Below are 23,494 nucleotides of genomic sequence, written 5' to 3'. Positions count from 1 at the left end.
CTGGTGTTATTACCTGTTCCAGGATCTTCACTGTCAGCTCATTTCTCTGGTCCTTATTTAATTGAAAAGAAAATAAGTGAAACTGACTATGTGCTTCAAACTTCTGATAGACAACGCCAATCTTGTGTGTGTCACATTAACATGTTGAAAGCGTAACAATTAGCATTTACTAATAGGGGTAGGCAACCCTGGTCCTAGATCACTATCCCTACTGTCTCAGAGTAGGGATAGTGATCTAGGATAACCTCCCCCTTGTCAACGTAATTGTACTCAGTGTGAAGGAAAAACAGATCTTAAAATCAGTACTTCTTTGTGAATATGGGCCATGGCTTCTCAGCATGCTGACCTGTCAGCATTGCCACTCCACCTGAAATACAACAAAAACATGAATAAGAATTATCTTACTCGGTAACATAGATAATTAGGTAATGAAACACACATGTAAATGTGCACAAGCCTAATCAGCTAAATTGTCTGAAAACAACACAGCCTATTTGCAGTGAAATTAGGAGGAGCATTTCTCTTGCCAACGCTCAGTCACCAATAAACAGGCAGGGGAACAAAGTAGTTTGACTTAGACTGTTGAATATTCAGTAACTAGCTGGTCTTTAAACTATAGCTAAAATATCAACGCAACATGCAACAATTTAAAACATTTTACTGAGTTTCAGTTCATAAAAGGAAATCAGTCAATTTAAATAAATTCATTAGGCCCTAATCTATGGATTTCACATGATTGGGCATGGATGGAAGAATGGGTGGGCCTGGGAGGCCCACCCACTTTGAAGCCAGGCCCACCCACTGGGGAGCCAGGCCCAGCCAATCAGAATTTGTTTTTTTTTCACAAAAGGGCTTTATTACAAACATACTCCTCAGCACCCCAACCTGCCTCCCTTTTCCCTCATCAATCTACACACAATACCCCATAATGACAAAGAAAAAACAGGTTTTTAGACATTTTTGCACATTTATAAAAAATAAATAAAAATGATATCCCATTTACATAAGTATTCAGACCCTTTACTCAGTACTTTGTTGAAGGACCTTTGGCAGCAATTACAGCTTCAAGTCTTTTTGGGTATGATGCTACAAGCTTGGGACACCTGTATTTCTCCCATTCTTCTCTGCAGATCCTTTTCAAGCTCTGTCAGGGTGGATGGGGAGCATCGCTGCACAGCTATTTTCATGTCTCTCCAGAGATGTTTGATCAGGTTTGGTCCTCCATATTGATCATGATGCATGCAACAAATGATATCAACACCCCGAGGGCATTGGACACAAAAATACGAATACAAATGTAACAACAACACAACACAATAGATAAACAAGTTCTTTGAATTTTTTTTGCGGGTGCCTTTTCATTATAGGATAGACATTTGTGCTTTCTAGCTGCACCAGTCAAAGCATTGGAGCGTGTAGTGAAGCAAAACTTTAGTAGTTAAAAAAATGTATGTCCCCCTCACATACTGAAATTGTATTTTAGTCCCCCCCCCCCCCCCCCCCCCCAGTTGGAATTGGATACAAAACGAGGCAACGGAGTGCTTAAGGGCCATGCGGACGCCTCCGAGCAGTCGGGTAGGCTGTTTGGAGTGTTTATCCGACTGGATTTAAAGAAAAAATTATTATAATCATATTATGTCCCCCCCACTTCTAAAACCAAAGCTGCACTCCTGGTCAGATGTATATAGATTTTTAATAAAAAAATCAAGTGAAACTTGACAAATTATCATATGATGCAGAACACATCATACCGTCTGTTTTCTATATATTTATTATGTTATATATCTTGAATACTTGATTGCTGACATGCAAAACATTTTGGGACTATATCAAAAATCGACTAATGAAACAAATACCGGTCCTGCGTCATTTGAAGTGCATCTTATAAATGCTTCATAAAGCTTTCAGTAAGGCTTCATGAACACTACATAGAAGCTTCACAAATCATCTATAACCGTATATCATGCTCTATAAAGATTCATAATGTGGCATAACTGTGTGACATAACCATCCATTTATTTTTTTCACATTTATTAATCCTCTACAGAGCATTAAATATGGTTATAAATTATTGGTGGCCAATTTATGTAGTGCTTATGAAGTCAATCTCTAAAACATATTACAGCAGAATTATAGCATTGAGGCAATTCCATGGTAACAGACTCAGGTGTTTTTAATTTAAAATGTATGTCAAACAAAAAACAATGATTGCAGGTAAACAAACCTTACATTTACACAAATAATAAAGATGTTTTACTGTCACATTCACCCTATAGGTGCAGTGAAATGTGTTGTTTTACAGGTTCAGCCATAATAGTATGGCACCCCTGGAGCAAACTAGAGTTAAGTACCTTGCTCAAGGGCACATGCAGATTTTTCACCTTGTCGGCTCAAGTATTCAAACCAGTGACCTTTCTACTTTTATCAATTTCCACATACAGTGGGGAGAACAAGTATTTGATACACTGCCGATTTTGCAGGTTTTCCTACGTACAAAGCATGTAGAGGTCTGTAATTTTTTATCATAGTTACACTTCAACTCTGAGAGACGGAATCTAAAATCCAGAAAATCACATTGTATGATTTTTAAGTAATTAATTTGCATTTTATTGCATGACATAAGTGTTTCATACATCAGAAAAGCAGAACTTAATTTGGTACAGAAACCTTTGTTTCCAATTACAGAGATCATATGTTTCCTGTAGTTCTTGACCAGGTTTGCACACACTTGCAGCAGGGATTTTGGCCCACTCCTCCATACAGACCTTCTCCAGATCCTTCAGGTTTCGGGGCTGTCGCTGGGCAATACGGACTTTCAGCTCCCTGCAAAGTTCAGGTCTGGAGACTGGCTAGGCCACTCCAGGACCTTGAGATGCTTCTTACGGAGCCACTCCTTAGCTGCCGTGGCTGTGGGTTTCGGGTCGTTGTCATGCTGGAAGACCCAGCCACGACCCATCCTCAATGCTCTTACTGATGGAAGGAGGTTGTTGGCCAGGATCTTGCGATACATGGCCCCATCCATCCTCCCCTCAATACGGTGCAGTCGTCCTGTCCCCTTGGCAGAAAAGCATCCCCAAAGAATGATGTATCCACCTCCATATTTCACGGTTGGGATGGTGTTGGGGTTTCACTCATCCTTCTTCTTCCTCCAAACACGGCGAGTGGAGTTTAGACCAAAAAGCTCTATTTTTGTCTCATCAGACCACATGACCTTCTCCCATTCCTCCTCTGGATCATCCAGATAGTCATTGGCAAACTTCAGACGGGCCTGGACATGCGCTGTCTTGAGCAAGGGGACCTTGCATGCATTGCAGGATTTTAATCCATGACGGAGTAGTGTGTTACTAATGGTTTTTTTGGGACTGTGGTCCCAGCTCTCTTCAGGTCATTGACCAGGTCCTGCCGTGTAGTTCTGGGCTGATCCCTCACCTTCCTCATGATCATTGATGCCCCACGAGGTGAGATCTTGCATGGAGCCCCAGACCGAGGGTGATTGACCGCCATCTTGAACTTCTTCCATTTTCTAATAACTGCGCCAACAGTTGTTGCCTTCTCACCAAGCAGCTTGCCTATTGTCCTGTAGCCCATCCCAGCCTTGTGCAGGTCTACAATTTTATCCCTGATGTCCTTACACCCTCTCTGGTCTTGGCCATTGTGGAGAGGTTGGAGTCTGTTTGATTGAGTGTGTGGACAGGTGTCTTTTATACAGGTAACGAGTTCAAACAGATGCAGTTAATACAGGTAATGAGTGGAGAACAGGAGGGCTTCTTAAAGAAAAACTAACAGGTCTGTGAGAGCCGGAATTCTTACTGGTTGGTAGGTAATCAAATACTTATGTCATGCAATAAAATGCAAATGAATTACTTCAAAATCATACAATGTGATTTTCTGCTAAATCGACAGTGTACCAAATACTTCTTCTTCACACTGTAAATGTTTTAATCTGAAAGCCCTTCATGCGAGGATCTGTTCTTATGGCCTCCGCCAGGGGTTCTATGGCTAGCACAAAAAGGAGCGGGAAAAGTGAACAGCCTTGTCTACAACCTCTAAAGACTGGGAAAGTGGCTGACATCATGACATTAGTGGTGAGCTTGGTTTGCAGTTCATAGTATAAAATCTTAACCCAGTTGACAAATGAAGGACCAAAATTAAACTTAGCAAGGACCTAGAATAGGTATGGCCACTCCAGCCTATCAAAGGCTTTTTCAGCATCGAGAGATACTGCTGCTATACTGTACTAGGATCTCTCCTCACACTGGCCATGTGAATTAAGTTGAATAATCTACGCAAATTATTGGTGGAGGATCTTTTCTGTATAAAGCCTGTTTAATTGGTGTTGGTCAAGTTTAGTCAACTATTGGCCTAATCTATTTGCAATCGCCTTAGAAACCGATTTATAGTCAGCATTGAGGAGCAAGATCAGCCTATAAGAAGAGCATTGTAAGGGTCTTTATTTTTCTTATTTATAACTTTTATAATAGCCGTGAAAAAGGAGTCCGGTAGGCTCTGTGTCACAGCAGCTAAATTTAGAACATCCATCAAGAGAGTAATAAGCAAATCCTTAAACTCCTTCTAAAACTCTGGGGGAAAGCTATTGCGTCCTGGTGATTTGCCGGATTGTAGAGAGGAAATTGCCTTTTCGATTTCTGTTTTTGTTAAGGGATGATCTAGTTCGTTTAGGTCTTCCTGTGTGAGGTGCGGTAGTTCATTAGTAGACAGAATTGTGTCTATCATTGCTTGTTCCGTTCCATCAGAAGTATATAGAATAGTATTGTTTAAATGACTCATTAATCTCTTCCGGGTTGTGAGTCACTTGACCGTTTTGAGTTTCGACAGAGTTGATGGTTCTCAAATTCTCCTCAGTTTTTATCTGCTTTCTCCCCCAATTCAAAATTTACATTTACATTTAAGTCATTTAGCAGACGCTCTTATCCAGAGCGACTTACAAATTGGTGAATTCACCTTCTGACATCCAGTGGAACAGCCACTTTACAATAATGCATCTAAATCATTAAGGGGGGTGAGAAGGATTACTTATCCTATCCTAGGTATTCCTTGAAGAGGTGGGGTTTCAGGTGTCTCCGGAAGGTGGTGATTGACTCCGCTGTCCTGGCGTCGTGAGGGAGTTTGTTCCACCATTGGGGGGCCAGAGCAGCGAACAGTTTTGACTGGGCTGAGCGGGAACTGTACTTCCTCAGTGGTAGGGAGGCGAGCAGGCCAGAGGTGGATGAACGCAGTGCCCTTGCTTGGGTGTAGGGCCTGATCAGAGCCTGGAGGTACTGCGGTGCCGTTCCCCTCACAGCTCCGTAGGCAAGCACCATGGTCTTGTAGCGGATGCGAGCTTCAACTGGAAGCCAGTGGAGAGAGCGGAGGAGCGGGGTGACGTGAGAGAACTTGGGAAGGTTGAACACCAGACGGGCTGCGGCGTTCTGGATGAGTTGTAGGGGTTTAATGGCACAGGCAGGGAGCCCAGCCAACAGCGAGTTGCAGTAATCCAGACGGGAGATGACAAGTGCCTGGATTAGGACCTGCGCCGCCTCCTGTGTGAGGCAGGGTCGTACTCTGCGGATGTTGTAGAGCATGAACCTACAGGAACGGGCCACCGCCATGATGTTGGTTGAGAACGACAGGGTGTTGTCCAGGATCACGCCAAGGTTCTTAGCGCTCTGGGAGGAGGACACAATGGAGTTGTCAACCGTGATGGCGAGATCATGGAACGGGCAGTCCTTCCCCGGGAGGAAGAGCAGCTCCGTCTTGCCGAGGTTAAGCTTGAGGTGGTGATCCGTCATCCACACTGATATGTCTGCCAGACATGCAGAGATGCGATTCACCACCTGGTCATCAGAAGGGGGAAAGGAGAAGATTAATTGTGTGTCGTCTGCATAGCAATGATAGGAGAGACCATGTGAGGTTATGACAGAGCCAAGTGACTTGGTGTATAGCGAGAATAGGAGAGGGCCTAGAACAGAGCCCTGGGGGACACCAGTGGTGAGAGCATTTGGCGAGGAGACAGATTCTCGCCACGCCACCTGGTAGGAGCGACCTGTCAGGTAGGACGCAATCCAAGCGTGGGCCGCGCCGGAGATGCCCAACTCGGAGAGGGTGGAGAGGAGGATCTGATGGTTCACAGTATCGAAGGCAGCCGATAGGTCTAGAAGGATGAGAGCAGAGGAGAGAGAGTTAGCTTTAGCAGTGCGGAGCGCCTCCGTGATACAGAGAAGAGCAGTCTCAGTTGAATGACTAGTCTTGAAACCTGACTGATTTGGATCAAGAAGGTCATTCTGAGAGAGATAGCGGGAGAGCTGGCCAAGGACGGCACGTTCAAGAGTTTTGGAGAGAAAAGAAAGAAGGGATACTGGTCTGTAGTTGTTGACATCGGAGGGATCGAGTGTAGGTTTTTTCAGAAGGGGTGCAACTCTCGCTCTCTTGAAGACGGAAGGGACGTAGCCAGCGGTCAGGGATGAGTTGATGAGCGAGGTGAGGTAAGGGAGAAGGTCTCCGGAAATGGTCTGGAGAAGAGAGGAGGGGATAGGGTCAAGCGGGCAGGTTGTTGGGCGGCCGGCCGTCACAAGAAGCGAGATTTCATCTGGAGAGAGAGGGGAGAAAGAGGTCAGAGCACAGGGTAGGGCAGTGTGAGCAGAACCAGCGGTGTCGTTTGACTTAGCAAACGAGGATCGGATGTCGTCGACCTTCTTTTCAAAATGGTTGACGAAGTCATCTGCAGAGAGGGAGGAGGGGGAGGATTCAGGAGGGAGGAGAAGGTGGCAAAGAGCTTCCTAGGGTTAGAGGCAGATGCTTGGAATTTAGAGTGGTAGAAAGTGGCTTTAGCAGCAGAGACAGAGGAGGAAAATGTAGAGAGGAGGGAGTGAAAGGATGCCAGGTCCGCAGGGAGGCGAAGTTTTCCTCCATTTCCGCTCGGCTGCCCGGAGCTCTGTTCTGTGAGCTTGCAATGAGTCATCGAGCCACGGAGCGGGAGGGGAGGACCGAGCCGGCCTGGAGGATAGGGGACATAGAGAGTCAAAGGATGCAGAAAGGGAAGAGAGGAGGGTTGAGGAGGCAGAATCAGGAGATAGGTTGGAGAAGGTTTGAGCAGAGGGAAGAGATGATAGGATGGAAGAGGAGAGAGTAGCGGGGGAGAGAGAGCGAAGGTTGGGACGGCGCGATACCATCCGAGTAGGGGCAGTGTGGTAAGTGTTGGATGAGAGCGAGAGGGAAAAGGATACAAGGTGGTGGTCGGAGACTTGGAGGGGAGTTGCAATGAGGTTAGTGGAAGAACAGCATCTAGTAAAGATGAGGTCGAGCGTATTGCCTGCCTTGTGAGTAGGGGGGGAAGGTGAGAGGGTGAGGTCAAAAGAGGAGAGGAGTGGAAAGAAGGAGGCAGAGAGGAACGAGTCAAAGGTAGACGTGGGGAGGTTAAAGTCGCCCAGGACTGTGAGAGGTGAGCCGTCCTCAGGAAAGGAGCTTATCAAGGCATCAAGCTCATTGATGAACTCTCCGAGGAACCTGGAGGGCGATAAATGATAAGGATGTTAAGCTTGAAAGGGCTGGTAACTGTGACAGCATGGAATTCAAAGGAGGCGATAGACAGATGGGTAAGGGGAGAGAGAGAGAATGACCACTTGGGAGAGATGAGGATCCCGGTGCCACCACCCCGCTGACCAGAAGCTCTCGGGGTGTGCGAGAACACGTGGGCGGACGAAGAGAGAGCAGTAGGAGTAGCAGTGTTATCTGTGGTGATCCATGTTTCCGTCAGTGCCAAGAAGTCGAGGGACTGGAGGGAGGCATAGGCTGAGATGAACTCTGCCTTGTTGGCCGCAGATCGGCAGTTCCAGAGGCTACCGGAGACCTGGAACTCCACGTGGGTCGTGCGCGCTGGGACCACCAGATTAGGGTGGCCGCGGCCACGCGGTGTGGAGCGTTTGTATGGTCTGTGCAGAGAGGAGAGAACAGGGATAGATAGACACATAGTTGACAGGCTACAGAAGAGGCTACGCTAATGCAAAGGAGATTGGAATGACAAGTGGACTACACGTCTCGAATGTTCAGAAAGTTAAGCTTACTTAGCAAGAATCTTATTGACTAAAATGATTGAAATGATACAGTACTGCTGGAGTAGGCTAGCTGGTAGTGGCTGCGATGTTGACACTACACTAATCAAGTCGTTCCGTCGAGTGTAATAGTTTCTACAGTGCTGCTATTTGCCTAGTTCTAAGAGTAGCCTTTTCAGTTTTGTAAGTACTTAGGGTATTATATTTTAGTTTTTTATTCACCAATGAGTGGTGTGTTTCTTTAGAGCCAGATGTATGGTGTTCCTTTTGTAGAAATAGGATTTTGTTCTCTAATTCATTCAATTCAGCAGTGTATTTCTTTTTGAGACCTTTGCTATAGGAAATTATTTGACCACTAAGAAAGGCCATCAATGTATCCCAGAGTACAAAACTATTGCGAGAGGACGGACAGTTTGTTTCACAGAAACTTAATTTGGACTCTGATAAATTGACAAAATTCTGTCTGTTTCAAAAGAGTTTGGTTTAGACACCATATACAGGTCCCTTGAACTCCATCCGGCATCCAAACAGAAAGCGTGAGGAGAGAATGATCTGAGATAGCTCTGGATAAATACTCAGTTTCCACAACTATGGGTTAACTGTGCTGATAGGAGAAAATGATCAATCCGGGTATGAGAATTATTAGGGCAGGAGTAGAATGAGTAATCTCTATCTTGCAGGTGGAGCTTTCTCCATGTGTCTATCAAATTGAAGCCTTTCATAAATTATAAACTACATTTGGCTGACTAAGTCAATGAGGTTGCTTTAGGATCTATCCAGAATCGGATACAGACGAAAATTAAAGTCGCCCCCAGCTTAAGAGTGTTCCCTGAAATTCTGCTAATATATCTTGACTGAAAATATGCTCATCATAATTAGGTGCTTATAAATTTAGCAAGGTCAGAATACATTCTGCCATGGACCACTATATAACATCCCAGTGGATCAATAATTGTTTTCGGTACACAGAAGGGTACATTCTTATTGATAAACACAGCTACTCTCTTTGTCTTTGTGTTAAATGAAGAGGCAAAGACCTGTCCCACGCATTCCCTCTTTAACTTAATTAAATGAAATAAAATGTTATTGGTCACATACACATATTTTGCAGATGTTACTGCAGGTGTAGCGAAATGCTTGTGTTCCTAGCTCCAACAGTGCAGTAGTATCTAAAAATTCACAACAATACACACAAATCTAAAAGTAAAGAATGGAATTAAGAAATATATAAATATTAGATATAGCAATGTCGGAGTGACATTGACTAAAATACTGTAGAATAGAATACAGTATATACATATGATAAGAGTACAGCAGTATGTAAACATTATTTCAACATCATTCAAGTGGAGGTGTTGTTTCCTACCTTCACCACCTGGGGGCGGCCCGTCAGGTAGTCCAGGACCCAGTTGCACAGGACAGGGTTCAGACCCATGGTCCCAAGCTTAATGATGAGTTTGGAGGGTACTATGGTGTTGAATGCTGAGCTGTAGTCAAAGAACAGCATTCTTACATAGGTATTCCTCTTGTCCTGATGGGACAGGGTAGTGTGCAATGCGATGGTGATTGCATCGTCTGTGGATCTAATGAGGTGATAAGCAAATTGAAGTGGGTCTAGGGTGTCAGGTAAGGTAGAGGTGATATGATCCTTAACTAGCGTCTCAAAGCACTTTAAGATGACAGATGTGAGTGCTATGGGGCAATAGTCATTTAATAGTCACATTGGGTACAACATCTCCTACACACTTCATGATGAACTCAGTCACGGTATCCGTGTATTTGTCGATGTTATTCTAAGAGGCTACCCGGTCCACGTGATCAAAACAATCTTAAAGCATGGATTCCGATTGGTCAGATCAGCGTTGAGTAGACCTTAGCACGGGTACTTCCTGTTTGAGTTTCTGCCTATAGGAAGGGAGGAGCAAAATAGAGTTCTGATTAGATTTACCAAAGGGAGGGCGGGGAGGGCCTTGTAGGTATTTCAAAAAGTTGAGTAGCAGTGGTCCAATATTTTTCCAATGCGGGTACTAGTCAACGTGTTGGTAGCGTTTTCGGTAGCGTTTTCCTCAAATTTGCTTTGTTAAAATCCCCAGCTTACAATAAATGCGGCCTCAGGATATGTGGTTTCCAGTTTGCATAAAGTCCAGTATAGTTCATTGAGGGCCATCGTGGTATCGGCTTGAGGGGGAATTTACATGGCTGTGACTATAACCAAAGATAATTATTTTAGGAGGTAATACAGTCGGCATTTGATTGTGAGGTATTCGAGGTCGGGTGAACAAAAGGACTTGAATTTCTGTATGTTATCACAATCACACCATGAGTAGTTAATCATGAAACATACACCCTGCCTTTCTTCTTGCCAGAGTTATTTTTTCCTGTCTACATGATGTACTGAGAACCCAGCTGGCTGTATGGATGGGGACAGTATATCCCAAGAGAGCCATGTTTCCATGAAACAATTCCTGATGTCTCTCTGGAAGGAGATCCTCACCCTGAGCTCATCTACTTTATTATCCAGAGACTGAACATTAGCGAGCAATATACTCGGAAGCGGTGGAGGTTGTGCACGCCTCCTGAGTCAGACTAGAAGTCCACTCTGAATACTTCTTCTCCACCGTCGTTGTTTTGGAGCAGCCTCTGGAATAAGTTGAATTGCCCTGGGGGGTACGAACAAAGGATACAATTTGGGAAAGTCGTAGTCCTGGTTGTAATGCTGGTAAGTTACCGCCACTCTGATATCCAAAGTTATTTCCGGCTGTATGTAATAACACAAAAAAACGAAATACTGCAAAGTTGCTTAGGAGCTAGAAGCAGAGCTGCCATATCAGTCGGCGCCATCTTACTCCATTATGTTCTACACCTGTTAGATGTGTTTCTTGTATAAACGCAACATCAGTCTTTAGCTTTTTCAAGTACATAAGCACTCATTTTCATTTAGCAGGTCCATTCAGTCCATTAACTTTCAATGATGTATGATTTACTGTCTTAGCCAGGAATATGTCCAATATGGGTGTTGGATATTCTTTTGCCTATTTTCAGTGAGCCTGTAGTCAAACACATAATATAAAGTAAACGTCTCTCAAAAAACATTACTGTAACATAAAGAAAACAAAACAATCCATTCCCTTCTTCCCCCCGGTGTTGTTCTTGAACGTGCCCAGCACAAATCTCACCTGTAGTGGAGCTACACTTCCTGCGTCACTATTCCTATATTCAATTTCTCACATGAAGGCAAACGTGAGCCTGGAGCTCAAAACCAGTAAATTAAAAGAACAGCATCCTTATATGATACAAGTAAAAATATCATGCCTCAGCCATACAAAAAGGTCTAGCACATCACAGGGATGCCTCTGAGGACCATTTCTGTCCCAAATAACAATGTAAAAATAAAGTGACACTCTCTGGTGAAAATGAATAGTTGTGATTTTACCTCATTGATCTGTCCTTAGCCTCTCTGTGATATTCGGAACGGTAGCGTCCCACCTCAACAACAGCAAGTGAAAGTGCAGGGCGCCAAATTCAAAACAACAGAAATCTCATAATTAACATTCCTCAAGCATACAAGTATTTTACACCATTTTAAAGACAAACTTCTCGTTAATCCCACCACAGTGTCCGATTTGAAATAGGCTTTACGGCGAAAGCACACCAAACGATTATGTTAGGTCAGCACCTAGTTTCAGAAAAACACAGCCATTTTTTCAGCCAAAGAGAGGTGTCACAAAAAGCAAAAAAAGAGATACAATCACTAACCTTTGATGATCTTTATCAGATGACACTCATGGGACTTCATGTCACACAATACATGTATATTTTGTTCGATAAAGTTCATATTTGTATCCAAAAATCTGAGTTTACATTGACGTGTTAGGTTCAGTAGTTCCAAAACATTCACATCAAAAAACAGAAATACTCATCATAAATGTTGATGAAAATACAAGTGTTATACATGGAACTTTAGATAAACTTCTCCTTAATGCAACCCCTGTGTCAGATTTCAAAAAAGCTTTACCGAAAAAGCACACCATGCAATAATCTGAGTATAGTGCTGGGACAACAAAACAGCCAAACAGATATCTGCCATGTTGTGCAGTCAACAGAAGTCAGAAATAGCATTATATATATTCACTTACCTTTGATCTTCATCAGAATGCACTCCCAGGAATCCCAGTTCCACAATAAATTTTTGATTTGTTCGATAAAGCCCCTCATTTATGTCCAAATACCTCCCTTTTCTTGGCGCTTTTACTACACAATCCAAAATCACGATGCGCAGGCAAGTCCATGCGAAAGTTCAGACGAAAAGTTATATTACAGTTCGTAGAAACATGTCAAATGAAGTATGGAATCAATCTTTAGGATGTTTTTATCATATCTTCAATAATGTTCCAACCGGAGAATTCCTTTGTCTGTTGAAAAGCAATGGAATGCAAGCTAACTATCACGTGAACGCGTGTGGTCAACAAATGGCACTCTGCCAGACCTCTGTCTCATTCCCCTCTCATTCGCCCCCACTTCACAGTAGAAGCGTCAAACAAAGTTCTAAAGACTCTTGACATCTAGTGGAAGCCTTAGGAAGTGCAGTATGACCCCATAGATAATGTGGTTTCGATAGGGAATGAGTTGAAAAACTACAAACCTCAGATTTCCCACTTCCTGGTTGGATTTTTTCTCAGGTTTTCGCCTGTACTCACAGACATCATTCAAACAGTTTTAGAAACTTCAGAGTGTTTTCTATCCAAATCTACCAATACTATGCATATATTAGCAACTGGGCATGAGTAGCAGGCTATTTACTCTGGGCACCTTATTCATCCAAGCTACTCAATACTGCCCCCCAGTCCCAAAGAAATTATAGTATAATCCAGCAAAGCAGTCCTACCGGTTATGAAAGTAATAAGGCATGCTAGTGGGATACAGCCCAGCACAGGATGCTGGTGACACTTAATTGGAGAAGATGGGCCCTTGGTAATGGTTGGAGTGGAATAAGTGGAATAGTATCAAGTACATCAACCATTTCCTGAGCCGATCGCCTGCAGTCCACAGAGAAATGTTGCGACTTCTTTGGGCGTTTTGAATAATCTTCTCTGTCCACCATGGATGATTCTCATCGTTGCAGGTTGAAGCAGCACAAAGGGAATGGTATTGGAGGTAAATGATCTTTACACCTGGTAGAAGTCCTTCCTGCGTTTTACCATCCCGGGAGTCATGTCTGGAAATAATTGAATTAACTCCCCATTGTATAGGATCAACCCCTTCTCTTTGAAATGTTTGGCCGAGAACTGAGAACTTTCTCTCTGTCCCGGTACCTCAGGAACTGGACAAGTAAGGGTTGTGGGTTCTGATCAGGGGATGGGCGAGTGACCTGTGTGCCCATTTGATGATCAGGGGCTCAGCAAAATGTTCTTTGCCCAGAAGGAAGGGTATAATGGCAGCAGCGAAATCAATGGGGTCCATCTCTTCACAGCCCTTGCGGAGGCCGATAATTCTAATGTCACTTCGCCTACTGTAGTTTTCAAAATGGTCAACCTTATTCATCAGGTATTCGTTGTTTTTAGCACAGTTTCTGTAATTTCATCCCCATGCCCTCTAGCTTGTCCTCAGCACTGCCGACACGCTCTTCAGCCTCTTCCATTCGTGATCCTAGATTGTTGATTGATGTTGTCAAACCTGAGATGGAGTTGTTGATTTCAGCCAGCTGTGCTGAGATGGAGCAGCTAATCTCAGCCGTTTTCAAGTTAATTTGTGTTGTGAGGGTGTTATTGCCTTCTGTGATCAGGATGGGGGCTAGCCTAGCTTCTTGCTGATGTGTAATGAAGCCATCTTGGGTTTCCAAGGAGGCTATTGTCAGAGGTTCATTCTCCGTCGGTTTTTGGTCTGTTTTAGTGCTTTTCTTGCCCTTTTCTGTCTTGTAGGCATATCACCAGTTATCAAGTTTTAGGATAAATTTGTTAAAGATTCATCGGGAATTCTCAGTCAAGCTTCTTCCTAGCTTCTCTGCATCATGTGACCCCCCCCCCCCCCAGAGGTGGAGTTATTAAATTACATTCCAAATTCCGTATCACCAAGCAAAAAAATGGTAGTTCCAACTGATAACGTTCACTTCCCTGAAACGTCTGTAATGTCATGTTTCTTCTCGCAGTATCGCATTGTTACAGTGCCTTGCGAAAGTATTCGGCCCCCTTGAACTTTGCGACCTTTTGCCACATTTCAGGCTTCAAACATAAAGATATAAAACTGTATTTTTTTGTGAAGAATCAACAACAAGTGGGACACAATCATGAAGTGGAACGACATTTATTGGATATTTCAAACTTTTTTAACAAATCAAAAACTGAAAAATTGGGCGTGCAAAATTATTCAGCCCCTTTACTTTCAGTGCAGCAAATTCTCTCCAGAAGTTCAGTGAGGATCTCTGAATGATCCAATGTTGACCTAAATGACTAATGATGATAAATCAGGATATGACACTTCTGGAAGATTTTGTAATTTGCACCTGCTGTATAGGCTAGCTGCATAACTCTTGACATTAATACATTTTTATTCAACACAAAACAATGAAAATTGCTCAAATAAATGTTTATACATAAATTCTTATTTCCCCAGATAGCACATAATGTTCTGAGAACCATATGTTTCTTAGAGCTTGGTGATAGTGTGGTGCTCCTATAATTATTTTGCATACAACCTTCCCCACACTTTCTAGGAATGGTGCAGGATAGTTGCTTGGCTTTGGAACATTCTCAGCACATTTAAGGAACTTGACAAACAAACTTTATTTTCTTGATATTTTATTAAAAGTATAAGTCATTTAGCAGATGTATTTACCCTAAGCGACCTACACTCACGCTTGCATTCATTTTATGTATGGTTGGTCCTGGGAATCAAACCCACTACCCTGGCATTAGAAGTGCTATGCGCTACCAACTGAGCTACAAATCAACATATGTCTTATTACTTTAACATAACCTTTCCTGAAATGTCAAACATTACATGTTGGTAATGTTCTAGGAATGTTCTCCAACCTGTTTGACATTGGGAATATTCTCAAATAGTTTAGAGAATATTAAGAAAAACAATTCTTCTGTGGGAATTTTAGTACTTCAGCATAACATTTTCTACAGGTTTCCTCATGGTTCTATTTAAAGTCATGTTCTCAAATTGTTCCAAGAATGTTAAGAAACAACATTCCATAAAAAACACAATAAAACTTTAGTAATGTTCAGAGAATATTCTAAGAATGTTATTTAAAAAATATATATATTCCATTCTCAGCAGCAACAAAACTCTCTATCCTCTATCTTGTTAAGTGTGTTCAGGTGTGTTGGCCAATTAGTGGGGATGGCCAACACACCTGAACACACTTAACAAGATAGATTAGAGAGTTTTGTTGTTGCTGAGATTGGAATATATATATCTCTGATCTTAATGAGTGCTTGTTTCCTTTGAAATAGGGTCTGTTTGAATAGACTAAAAGGAACAGCCTTTGATGCGTAAAAAAAACACGTCACGCTATCTCCATCTTGGTGACTTAGTGGACTTATTCCAATGATCGAGAACAAAAGATTATAGGTTTGGATGATACTCACTGATACTGTGTCACAATAAGAAATAAATGTGTTTGCACGATTAATGCCTAAGGAAATACATTTCCATGTGTCTTATTTGTGCTTGGTGTTCAAAAAAGTTAACCCAAAAAAGCTAGTAGTGTTGTTAAAAGTCGTATTGAAACATTCAGTGAACGTTTTAAGGAAGTGAATTAAAACCCTCCAGTTAACCTATGATTTCCATTATCAGAGCTGTAATAAAACCTCCCAGGAAAACATTCATGGATCCAGGGTAAAACGTTCTCAGAACCTCCCTGCAACCTAAAACTAAACGTTCCCAGAACAGGCGAAATTGTCACTTCTGTTCTCAGAGATTTATTTTTTTAAACGTTCAGTTTTACCGGTCAGAAAACGTATGGCTTCATCTCCACAACCAATGTGAAACCAAAAACATGCATTCCCACAACTTCCAAGGAATCAAATATGCTAGCTGGGGCATGTCATTAGCCTACTGTGTAACAGCTTCAAAATGATTGCTAGTACTCGACTGCCCTTTTAGCATTTCATATTTTAAATTTCATATGAAAAACTCTCTAAGGATTTGATAGTGTATTGCCCTGTAAGCCTACAAGTGTAAATGCAATGCTTGCCGAAGTAATGGGAATTGACCCTGTTAGCATTGTTCACAAAAGTCCAAAGGTATGTACACAACTGCGCTCCGTTTATGAGTTTATGAGTTCATTCACTTCATGACTGAAACTCACACACAATATCCATGGGAAAGTCATCTTTACAGTAAGCACAAATAGTGTTGCAGGCTATAATGTAACAACACACAGTTTACTGATTTGTACAGACATTTACTGAAACCTACTTAAGGAACACGCCAAAAACACAATTAGTGCTGAAATAACAGTCTCACAGAGAAGACGTGACAGGAACAGAATAATAATGGCCCCTTTGTTTCCTCTGTGTACGTGCTAATTTCTTCACGTCCGACCCTTTGCCATGGTGTCTTGGTCGAAATTGCGGATCCTGTTCTTGATGTGGCTTAATTTAGCTTTCAGATAGTCACATCGTTCCTTCTTCTCCAGGAAGGCAGGGTCCTGTGAAGTCACACAGAAACACACATTGTTTTGACTGCAGCTCTATCACTCCACAGCTTTCCCTCATAGCCCCAGATTTTGTTTGTGATGTATATATGGTAAATTACAATTTCCAGAGGCCCCATTTCAAAGTGGCAGCAATATTATTCGCATGAATGGGCAGTTTTATTGAAAAAGATAATACTACCTGGGTGTTTACACAACAGTAACAATTTTAATAAATCTCAGTTGAATGTGAAAATGATTGCTGAATGATTTTTGGAATTGTCTCAGCGTGAGCGAGGAAACGTGAGAGGAATGTTATAGGGACCTCTGCACATCACTTACACTCTTTTTTTGCTCATACTTCTTCAAAATCCGCTGGATTCTTTTCTGCTCCTACAGACAGAACAAACACCCGCAATTCAATTGGTTAAAAGGATGAAAGATATTTATGTTTAAAAATACTATCATCCAGACATGCTATTTTTAGTGGAAACCTTTGTTCAGAACATACCTCTTATTGATCAGTGGCCGTGACAGTGAGATAACAAAAATGCGACTGTGCAGTTACACTTCCAGACAGAGGAAAGTTATCGTGGTGTATCTTATCATAGTGAGATCGAAAAAAAACACCATCAAGCCTCAGGCCCAGTTTTAAAGTGGCAGATGAAATCACTCACCTCATGACTGTTGCCATCTTTGAGGAGTTTACCCATCATGGCATCCAGCTCTCTGAACTTCACGAGGGTCTCACTGATGTCTTTGTGAAGGTCCTTGTACTCCTGATACTGGTCGTTGAAGACAGCTTTGTATTTCTCCCTATCCTCCAAAGAGGAGATTTCTGGATACTTCCTTAAGGAATAAGACAAGACACAAGACTATGATAGATAACCTACCATACCATTATTACACCAAGCTTAATACATTTACACAAAATACGAGCACTCTGTCATTTTAAAAGTCACTAATGACATTGAGTCTGTCTCTCCATATGCACCTCAGCTTAAGTGAGAGTCGGTCATCCTTGCTCAAAATCTGTCTCAGGATATTAGGCATAGGTCCTCTCACTCACATGACATAATCAGCGATGACTCTGGGCTTCTGGGCGTACCCTGTGGGGATGGCTCTGTTCCGGCTGCCTGGCTCCTCTTGCTGAAAGTCTGTGACGTGGAGGAGTTTGGTTGCCCTCATTGAGCTGTCCATCTCATCCTCAAACACAATTCTCTTGGTCTGCGGATTGGGAGATTTGCTCTGGGCCACAGGGATGGGCCTCAGATTCTCCTGAAGCCAAAGTTGAAGCATAAGGTATCATTCAGCAACTCAGAGTATATTAGCTACCAGAGCATCCAATGACACATGTACACTGTGCTGAAAGAGCGAAAGCAACCTGTTTCATTCTTACGCGATCACTCTACAGTAGGGATGGGCAACTGGCAGCCCGCTGTCCCCTTTTGTAGGCCCGAGGATTAAAAAAAAAAGGAATTCAGTCGGGGTTACAGTTGAGAGTTAGAATAGTACAATACAAAAGGTTAAATTGCGAAATGTTGTAGAGCATCAGCAGTTTTCTCTTGTTATGTCAGTCACTGACTGACAGTCACTCAATTAGCCATGTCAGCTAACATTTTTTAGATTGGTAAATTAGTGTAGCCAGCTATCTAAACTAGTAGTAATTATGGTTGAATTACTGACCGGTGGACCCACATTGATTTTGTTATAGTCACTCTCATTCAGATTATATCATATTAAAAACTGTGAGAGGTTGGTGGCACCTTAATTGGGGATAACGGGCTTGTGGTAATGACTGGAGTGGAATCAGTGGAATGGTATCAAATACATCAAACACATGGTTTGATGCCATTCCATTTGCTCCGTTCCAGCCATTATTATGAGCCATCCTCCCCTCAGCAGCCTCCTATAATCTCCACCCCGTGGCAAAATGTGTAGAATTGCAGGAAACTAGCTGTTAACTGCACATGTGGGTACTCAGACCCTCAAGCCACTTCGACCCTTCATGATGAGTTGAGATTTTTTGTGGCCCCCACCCCCATTCCTGCTTTACAGTAACTGCAGCTGTGTGAAGTTATGTACAGTATGTGACTCTATTGTCAGGATTTGGCCAGGGTTGTTCCGGGTTTTGGTCACTAGATGCCCCCATTGTGCTTTTTGACCTTATGTTTTTTCCCTTGTTCCCCATTATTATTTGCACCTGTGCCTCGTTTTCCCCTGATTGTATTTAAACCCTTAGTTTCCCTCAGTTCTGTGCTCTGTGTTTGTATGTTAGCAACCAGCCCTAGTGTTCTGTGTATTCTTGTTGATTCCGGTGGATGCTCTTGTGGAATTCTGTTTTTGGTTTTAAGTATCTCTTGAGGCTTTTTTTGTGCTATTCCTACCACCTTTTGGATTTGCCATTTTTTTGTATTGAAGGACTTCTCCTTTTTACTTTATTAAATACACCGTCTTAAGTACTGCTGTGTCTGCCTCATCTTCTGGGTTCTGCTGACTATTCGTGGCTCAGTTGGTTAAGTGACTGTTTCTCACTCCGGAGACCCAGGTTTGTAACCAGGTCCTGACATCTATGACATTGTTCAGCTTATCTAAATAAATAATTTTAACTGTCCAGAGATGCAACACGTATGGTAGAGAATCATATTGTTCCTGTATGTTGTCTTCAGTTGGCAAACTAATCTTATTTGGTTACATTAGCTCAGCTGAATGATGCAATCGCCATTTTCGCTCCTCACCTTCCGCCCGTGCTTATCTTATTAATGCATTATCTCTGTTGTTCTTTACTTATAGTTGGTTGCTGCGAGAACTGATAAGCTGGACTATTTAAAAACAGTAATAAACTTGGGCTGTAACAGCCAGCTGCACTGCTATATGAAACAATGGTGTCCCCATACGTATCCACATGAGTAGTTTCACTGCTGTTATTTTGAGACCCAAGGCATTGTTGGCACATTCCCAGTAGTAACGGTACATTCTGTGACCTCTAAGTGCTGATTAATCTGACACCATTCCCACAACAACTTCCAGATGCCAATGGGCAAGAGAAATACCATGAGTCAGGTTCCTGCTGTAATAAGTGTCATACCTCAGTCAGAGGAAAGGGCAATGTAGAGAGTGTCAAATTAGATTAATACTCTAGACATTAGATTAATACACTAAATGTAACTCACTTGACTAGTGAGATGCGTGTCTGCTAAATGACAACTCCAAAAAATAAAATAAAAAGATGATAAAGGATCAGTGAACACTGGGATTTAAACAAAAATCCAACCACCCACCTGGTTCTTAAAGAACTCTATCTCCCTGCGGGTGGCCTCGTGCCTCCACATCTTCAAACACACCAGGAAGCTGATGAGGTACATCAGCATGTTGATGAAGATGAAAGCCGTGCCAGCCATCTGGCCCCCGTCCACCCGACACAGGCTGGACATTATGGGGTTAATGCCTATAGTCATGTAACACAAACCCCCACGGTTGAGGTCATTCAGGTACACGATACCAGCAGCCATGTAGAGGAGGAACAGGGCGACGTTGATGACGCCTTCAGTGAGAGGCCACCAGGGTGAGTCCAGGAGGATGGTACGGTAGTACATAGTCAGCCCTATTACCAGTAGGAGGATGGTTACAATCCACGCCACCCCAACCACCGCTATCACGAATAGAGTCATAGGTCCATTATAGGACTTCCCCGATGTGCCATATCCATTGTTATACGCACCATTGTACAGTCCATAGGAGTTCGACCACTCACTGTCCTTATGGATGTAGGCACAGACACAGGCAAGGACCATACCGCCAAAGAGAAGTTCAAACCCAGCCAGGAGTCTCAGTAACCCAGGCCATGATTTCATATAGGAGTACTTCAGCTTGTAGACCTCCACCTTCTCAGCATAGTACTCAGCTGGATGGATACTGGTCAGCTCTGATTCCTCTGGAAGATAATGGAGTAGGTCATTGTCTATAGGAACGTCCCTCAACAAGGGCCTATGGGAACTCTTGTTGGAGGTCCCCAGTGAGTCCTGAGTGTCCCAGTACCTCCTCTCCAGTATGGGACTGACAGGTGGACTCACCCTGGTCCCATTGGGCACAATCTTGACCCCTGCGGAGCCCAGGTCAGAGTCAGCATCCCCATTGCTCCATTTCTGGAGAATACTGCCCCATGATTGGGGGAGGAGAGTTCTCAACCTGTCCTTAAGGGTCCCCTCGTCCCCACCACTCCCCACTCCTTGTACATATGGGGGAGTGCTGGATGAGTGGGCAGTGGAGTTTGCGTCATCTGAAAGGTCGTCATCTAAGGCCCTCTGAGGTGTTAGCTCTAGCGGGGCGTTGTTCAAGGAGTTTTTCTGCAAAGAGGAGTTCCCATCCACACTCTCCGGGTCTCCTCTCTTGAATATCTTATTCCAGCTTTTCATAATACGGGCTGATATACAGTAAGGGGGCTCTGGGTTTAGTTAATCATTGAGAATGGAAGAAAGATACCATTTCTTGTCGAAGAGGAACTGTGTGAATCAAAGAGGAGTACAAACACAACAGGGTTAGGCCTATCGTAATAAGGATTTAGCATTTTTGAATACGTGTGCTGTGTATTTTTTTGCTTGTAATAATGGTTAATATTGAAAAACTTTTCGACCAATTAATCCTATTTGACATCATTTTCTACTCACTCCCCTTTATGCTGTAGCACATATAAGTTATATGTCAGCTGTAAATAGTGCTCCCTAAGAATATTTGATCTTAAGAAAGAAAATGACCATGGTGGAATGTTTGTGAAACACTTTTTTTCTTTACAGCATTAGGAAAGCAGCATACAATAGCTTCTCACAGGGTTCTGAGGAAAACTCATTTATCACATTGTACAGTCAAAGTCGCTCACAACTCAAAAAAGGAGAAAACCAAATTGCTTTCTGGTCCAGACCCTGCATTTTTACAGTTGGCTACTCAACACACAAGACAGAAGAGACTTAAAACTGACCTTTGGCTCCTTCACAATAAGTGTACACTTGGGCTTAACGTCTACACAAATGATCAATTTATAACTGTCAACATAAAACCTTCAAATAAAGTCTTAAATAAATCCCTTGAGGATTTTCTTTACAGTGAAAATCGGATTTATATAACATAATGTGGAAGTTAAAAATCTCCTTTAAAATGTAGGCAGCTTACCTTGTTGTGGCTAAGGGCAAGCTCCACACTGGCCAGTTATGAGTTTAGCAGACATTTGAGTGCTGTGAGGCAAAAACCCTTCTCAAAATGGATGCCTCTACAGCAGGCCCAGCCAAACCTTCTTAGGTGACTCAGTTTTGTTATTGCAGGCTGTTGAGCTGAGAGGAAGCAGAGCTTAAACATTAAACCTGAACAGCCTTCTGTTAATGCTGCTGATTGGCTGACACCGCTAGGCTAATTTCTGTCGGAGAACAGCTATAAATATTGACATTCATAAGCTAGAGCTTCCCAAACTTCTCTGACGCTCAGTGTATTTTACTTCAACAGGTGTTTGAATGTGTTTAAGAAGAGAACAGACGTCACATTTCCCTATGAAAGAGTTACGTTTATTCTGAAAATGTTATCTCTGGTAATACAAAATACATGCTAAACATTTATCAGGGGTATCCCCTCAGTTTGATATCAATCAAATGGTATTAATCACATTACAACCACTATCTAAGATCTACAAAATAGCTCATCCCATTATCTATAATTCTATTATATTATCATAACCTAAACAGAGCCAAGTCTGGCACTAGAGGGCACCATACTCCAGTTCTGAGAGCACAACCCCAGTAGCCATGTTCCTGCCTCTCTTGCCTCTGTTTCCTCAGTCATGTACTGTATAAAAAGGCTTTTGACTTTCTCCTTCTGATATGAACATGGCTGGACTACAGGTCTGTCTTTACTAACTTTCAGTTTTGTCAGGTTCAGCGCCGAGCCTGAATCCCTCCGTGCCTCGATCCAAACCAGCAGCTCGCAAGACCTTACCTGTAGTGAGGAGTTTCCCTCCAGGGTTGGAATGATTTAGGAAGTGCTGATGCTGAGCGAACTAGATTTTGCTTCCCCTGGAATGCCTAGACTGATATAGAAAGTAAGGCATGACGTTTGGGCCTCATGCTCGCCTCTGTGTCTATGTTCTTCAGAATCTGCCATGACTGTGACATTCGTCAAAACAATGGCCAGCGCCACCTGTATTGAGCCACCCATCAGTCAATCAATCCAATTCCACCCTGCACCACTCAGAGGTTGATGTTACATTCCACACCATTTCTGTATGGACTAAGATTTTTTTTATTTTTAAGTAATGATATCAAGATATTATCGTCTTCTCTCAACAATGCACATAGAGCAACTCCATTCCGTTGCACCTCACTGACACTCCAACTGACACTATCATGAGTGTGGATATGAGAGTGCGTTGCACAATGACATTGTTTTATCATCCAGCTAGCTTTTCCTCCATGGTCAACGGTATTGTACAATATTGAGTATGTACCCTAAGCTCACTCGACAGCTAGCTTGAAATGACACGATTGGAGCCACCTTGTGGGTGGCTCAAACCGTTGGAATGTTGTCAAGGAGCGTGGTCGTGTGTGATAGCAAAGCAGAGGTCCCGAGTTTGAGCCAGGTATGAGCCGAATATTGCGGGAAGTGGTACTCGTTAAGCAAAGCAACGAGTTTGTTCCATGTGCACATTTATATGGGGAGAAACCTCAAGGCAAGGACATCTGAAGTGAATAGCCCAAACCCCCTCACATGCAACCTCCTACCCCCTCAGTGAGCACTGTATCCCCCCACGGTCTTACCCAGCCTC

The 23,494-nt window shown here is 42.8% G+C and overlaps 1 protein-coding gene across 1 annotated transcript; it reads right to left on the bottom strand.

The window, feature by feature from the left end:
* Window positions 1-14,332: 14,332 nt before the first annotated feature.
* Window positions 14,333-21,998, bottom strand: marveld2l (MARVEL domain containing 2-like). The gene is made up of 6 exons (XM_064940474.1): window positions 21,856-21,998; window positions 19,971-21,191; window positions 17,759-17,967; window positions 17,367-17,538; window positions 17,032-17,082; window positions 14,333-16,704 (listed from the first exon to the last, which is right to left on the bottom strand). The coding sequence occupies exons 2-6, from the start codon at window positions 21,102-21,104 to the stop codon at window positions 16,588-16,590; spliced, it is 1,683 nt and encodes a 560-aa protein (XP_064796546.1). The 5' UTR covers window positions 21,105-21,191; window positions 21,856-21,998; the 3' UTR covers window positions 14,333-16,587.
* Window positions 21,999-23,494: the final 1,496 nt, after the last annotated feature.

This window comes from Oncorhynchus masou, chromosome 3, assembly GCF_036934945.1.
Source record: "Oncorhynchus masou masou isolate Uvic2021 chromosome 3, UVic_Omas_1.1, whole genome shotgun sequence".
Classification (NCBI taxonomy): Eukaryota; Metazoa; Chordata; class Actinopteri; order Salmoniformes; family Salmonidae; genus Oncorhynchus; species Oncorhynchus masou.
Note: the sequence above shows the minus strand (reverse complement) of the source record. Positions and strands in the feature narration are given on the sequence as shown.

Coding starts and splice junctions, on each gene's coding strand:
- marveld2l (XM_064940474.1), bottom strand. CDS start 21,104: ATGAAAAGCTGGAATAAGATATTCAAGAGAGGAGACCCGGAGAGTGTG. Junction 17,539..17,758: donor GTCATCGCTGATTATGTCAT/GTGAGTGAGAGG, acceptor TTATTCCTTAAG/GAAGTATCCAGAAATCTCCT. Junction 16,705..17,031: donor AGTATGAGCAAAAAAAGAGT/GTAAGTGATGTG, acceptor GTGACTTCACAG/GACCCTGCCTTCCTGGAGAA.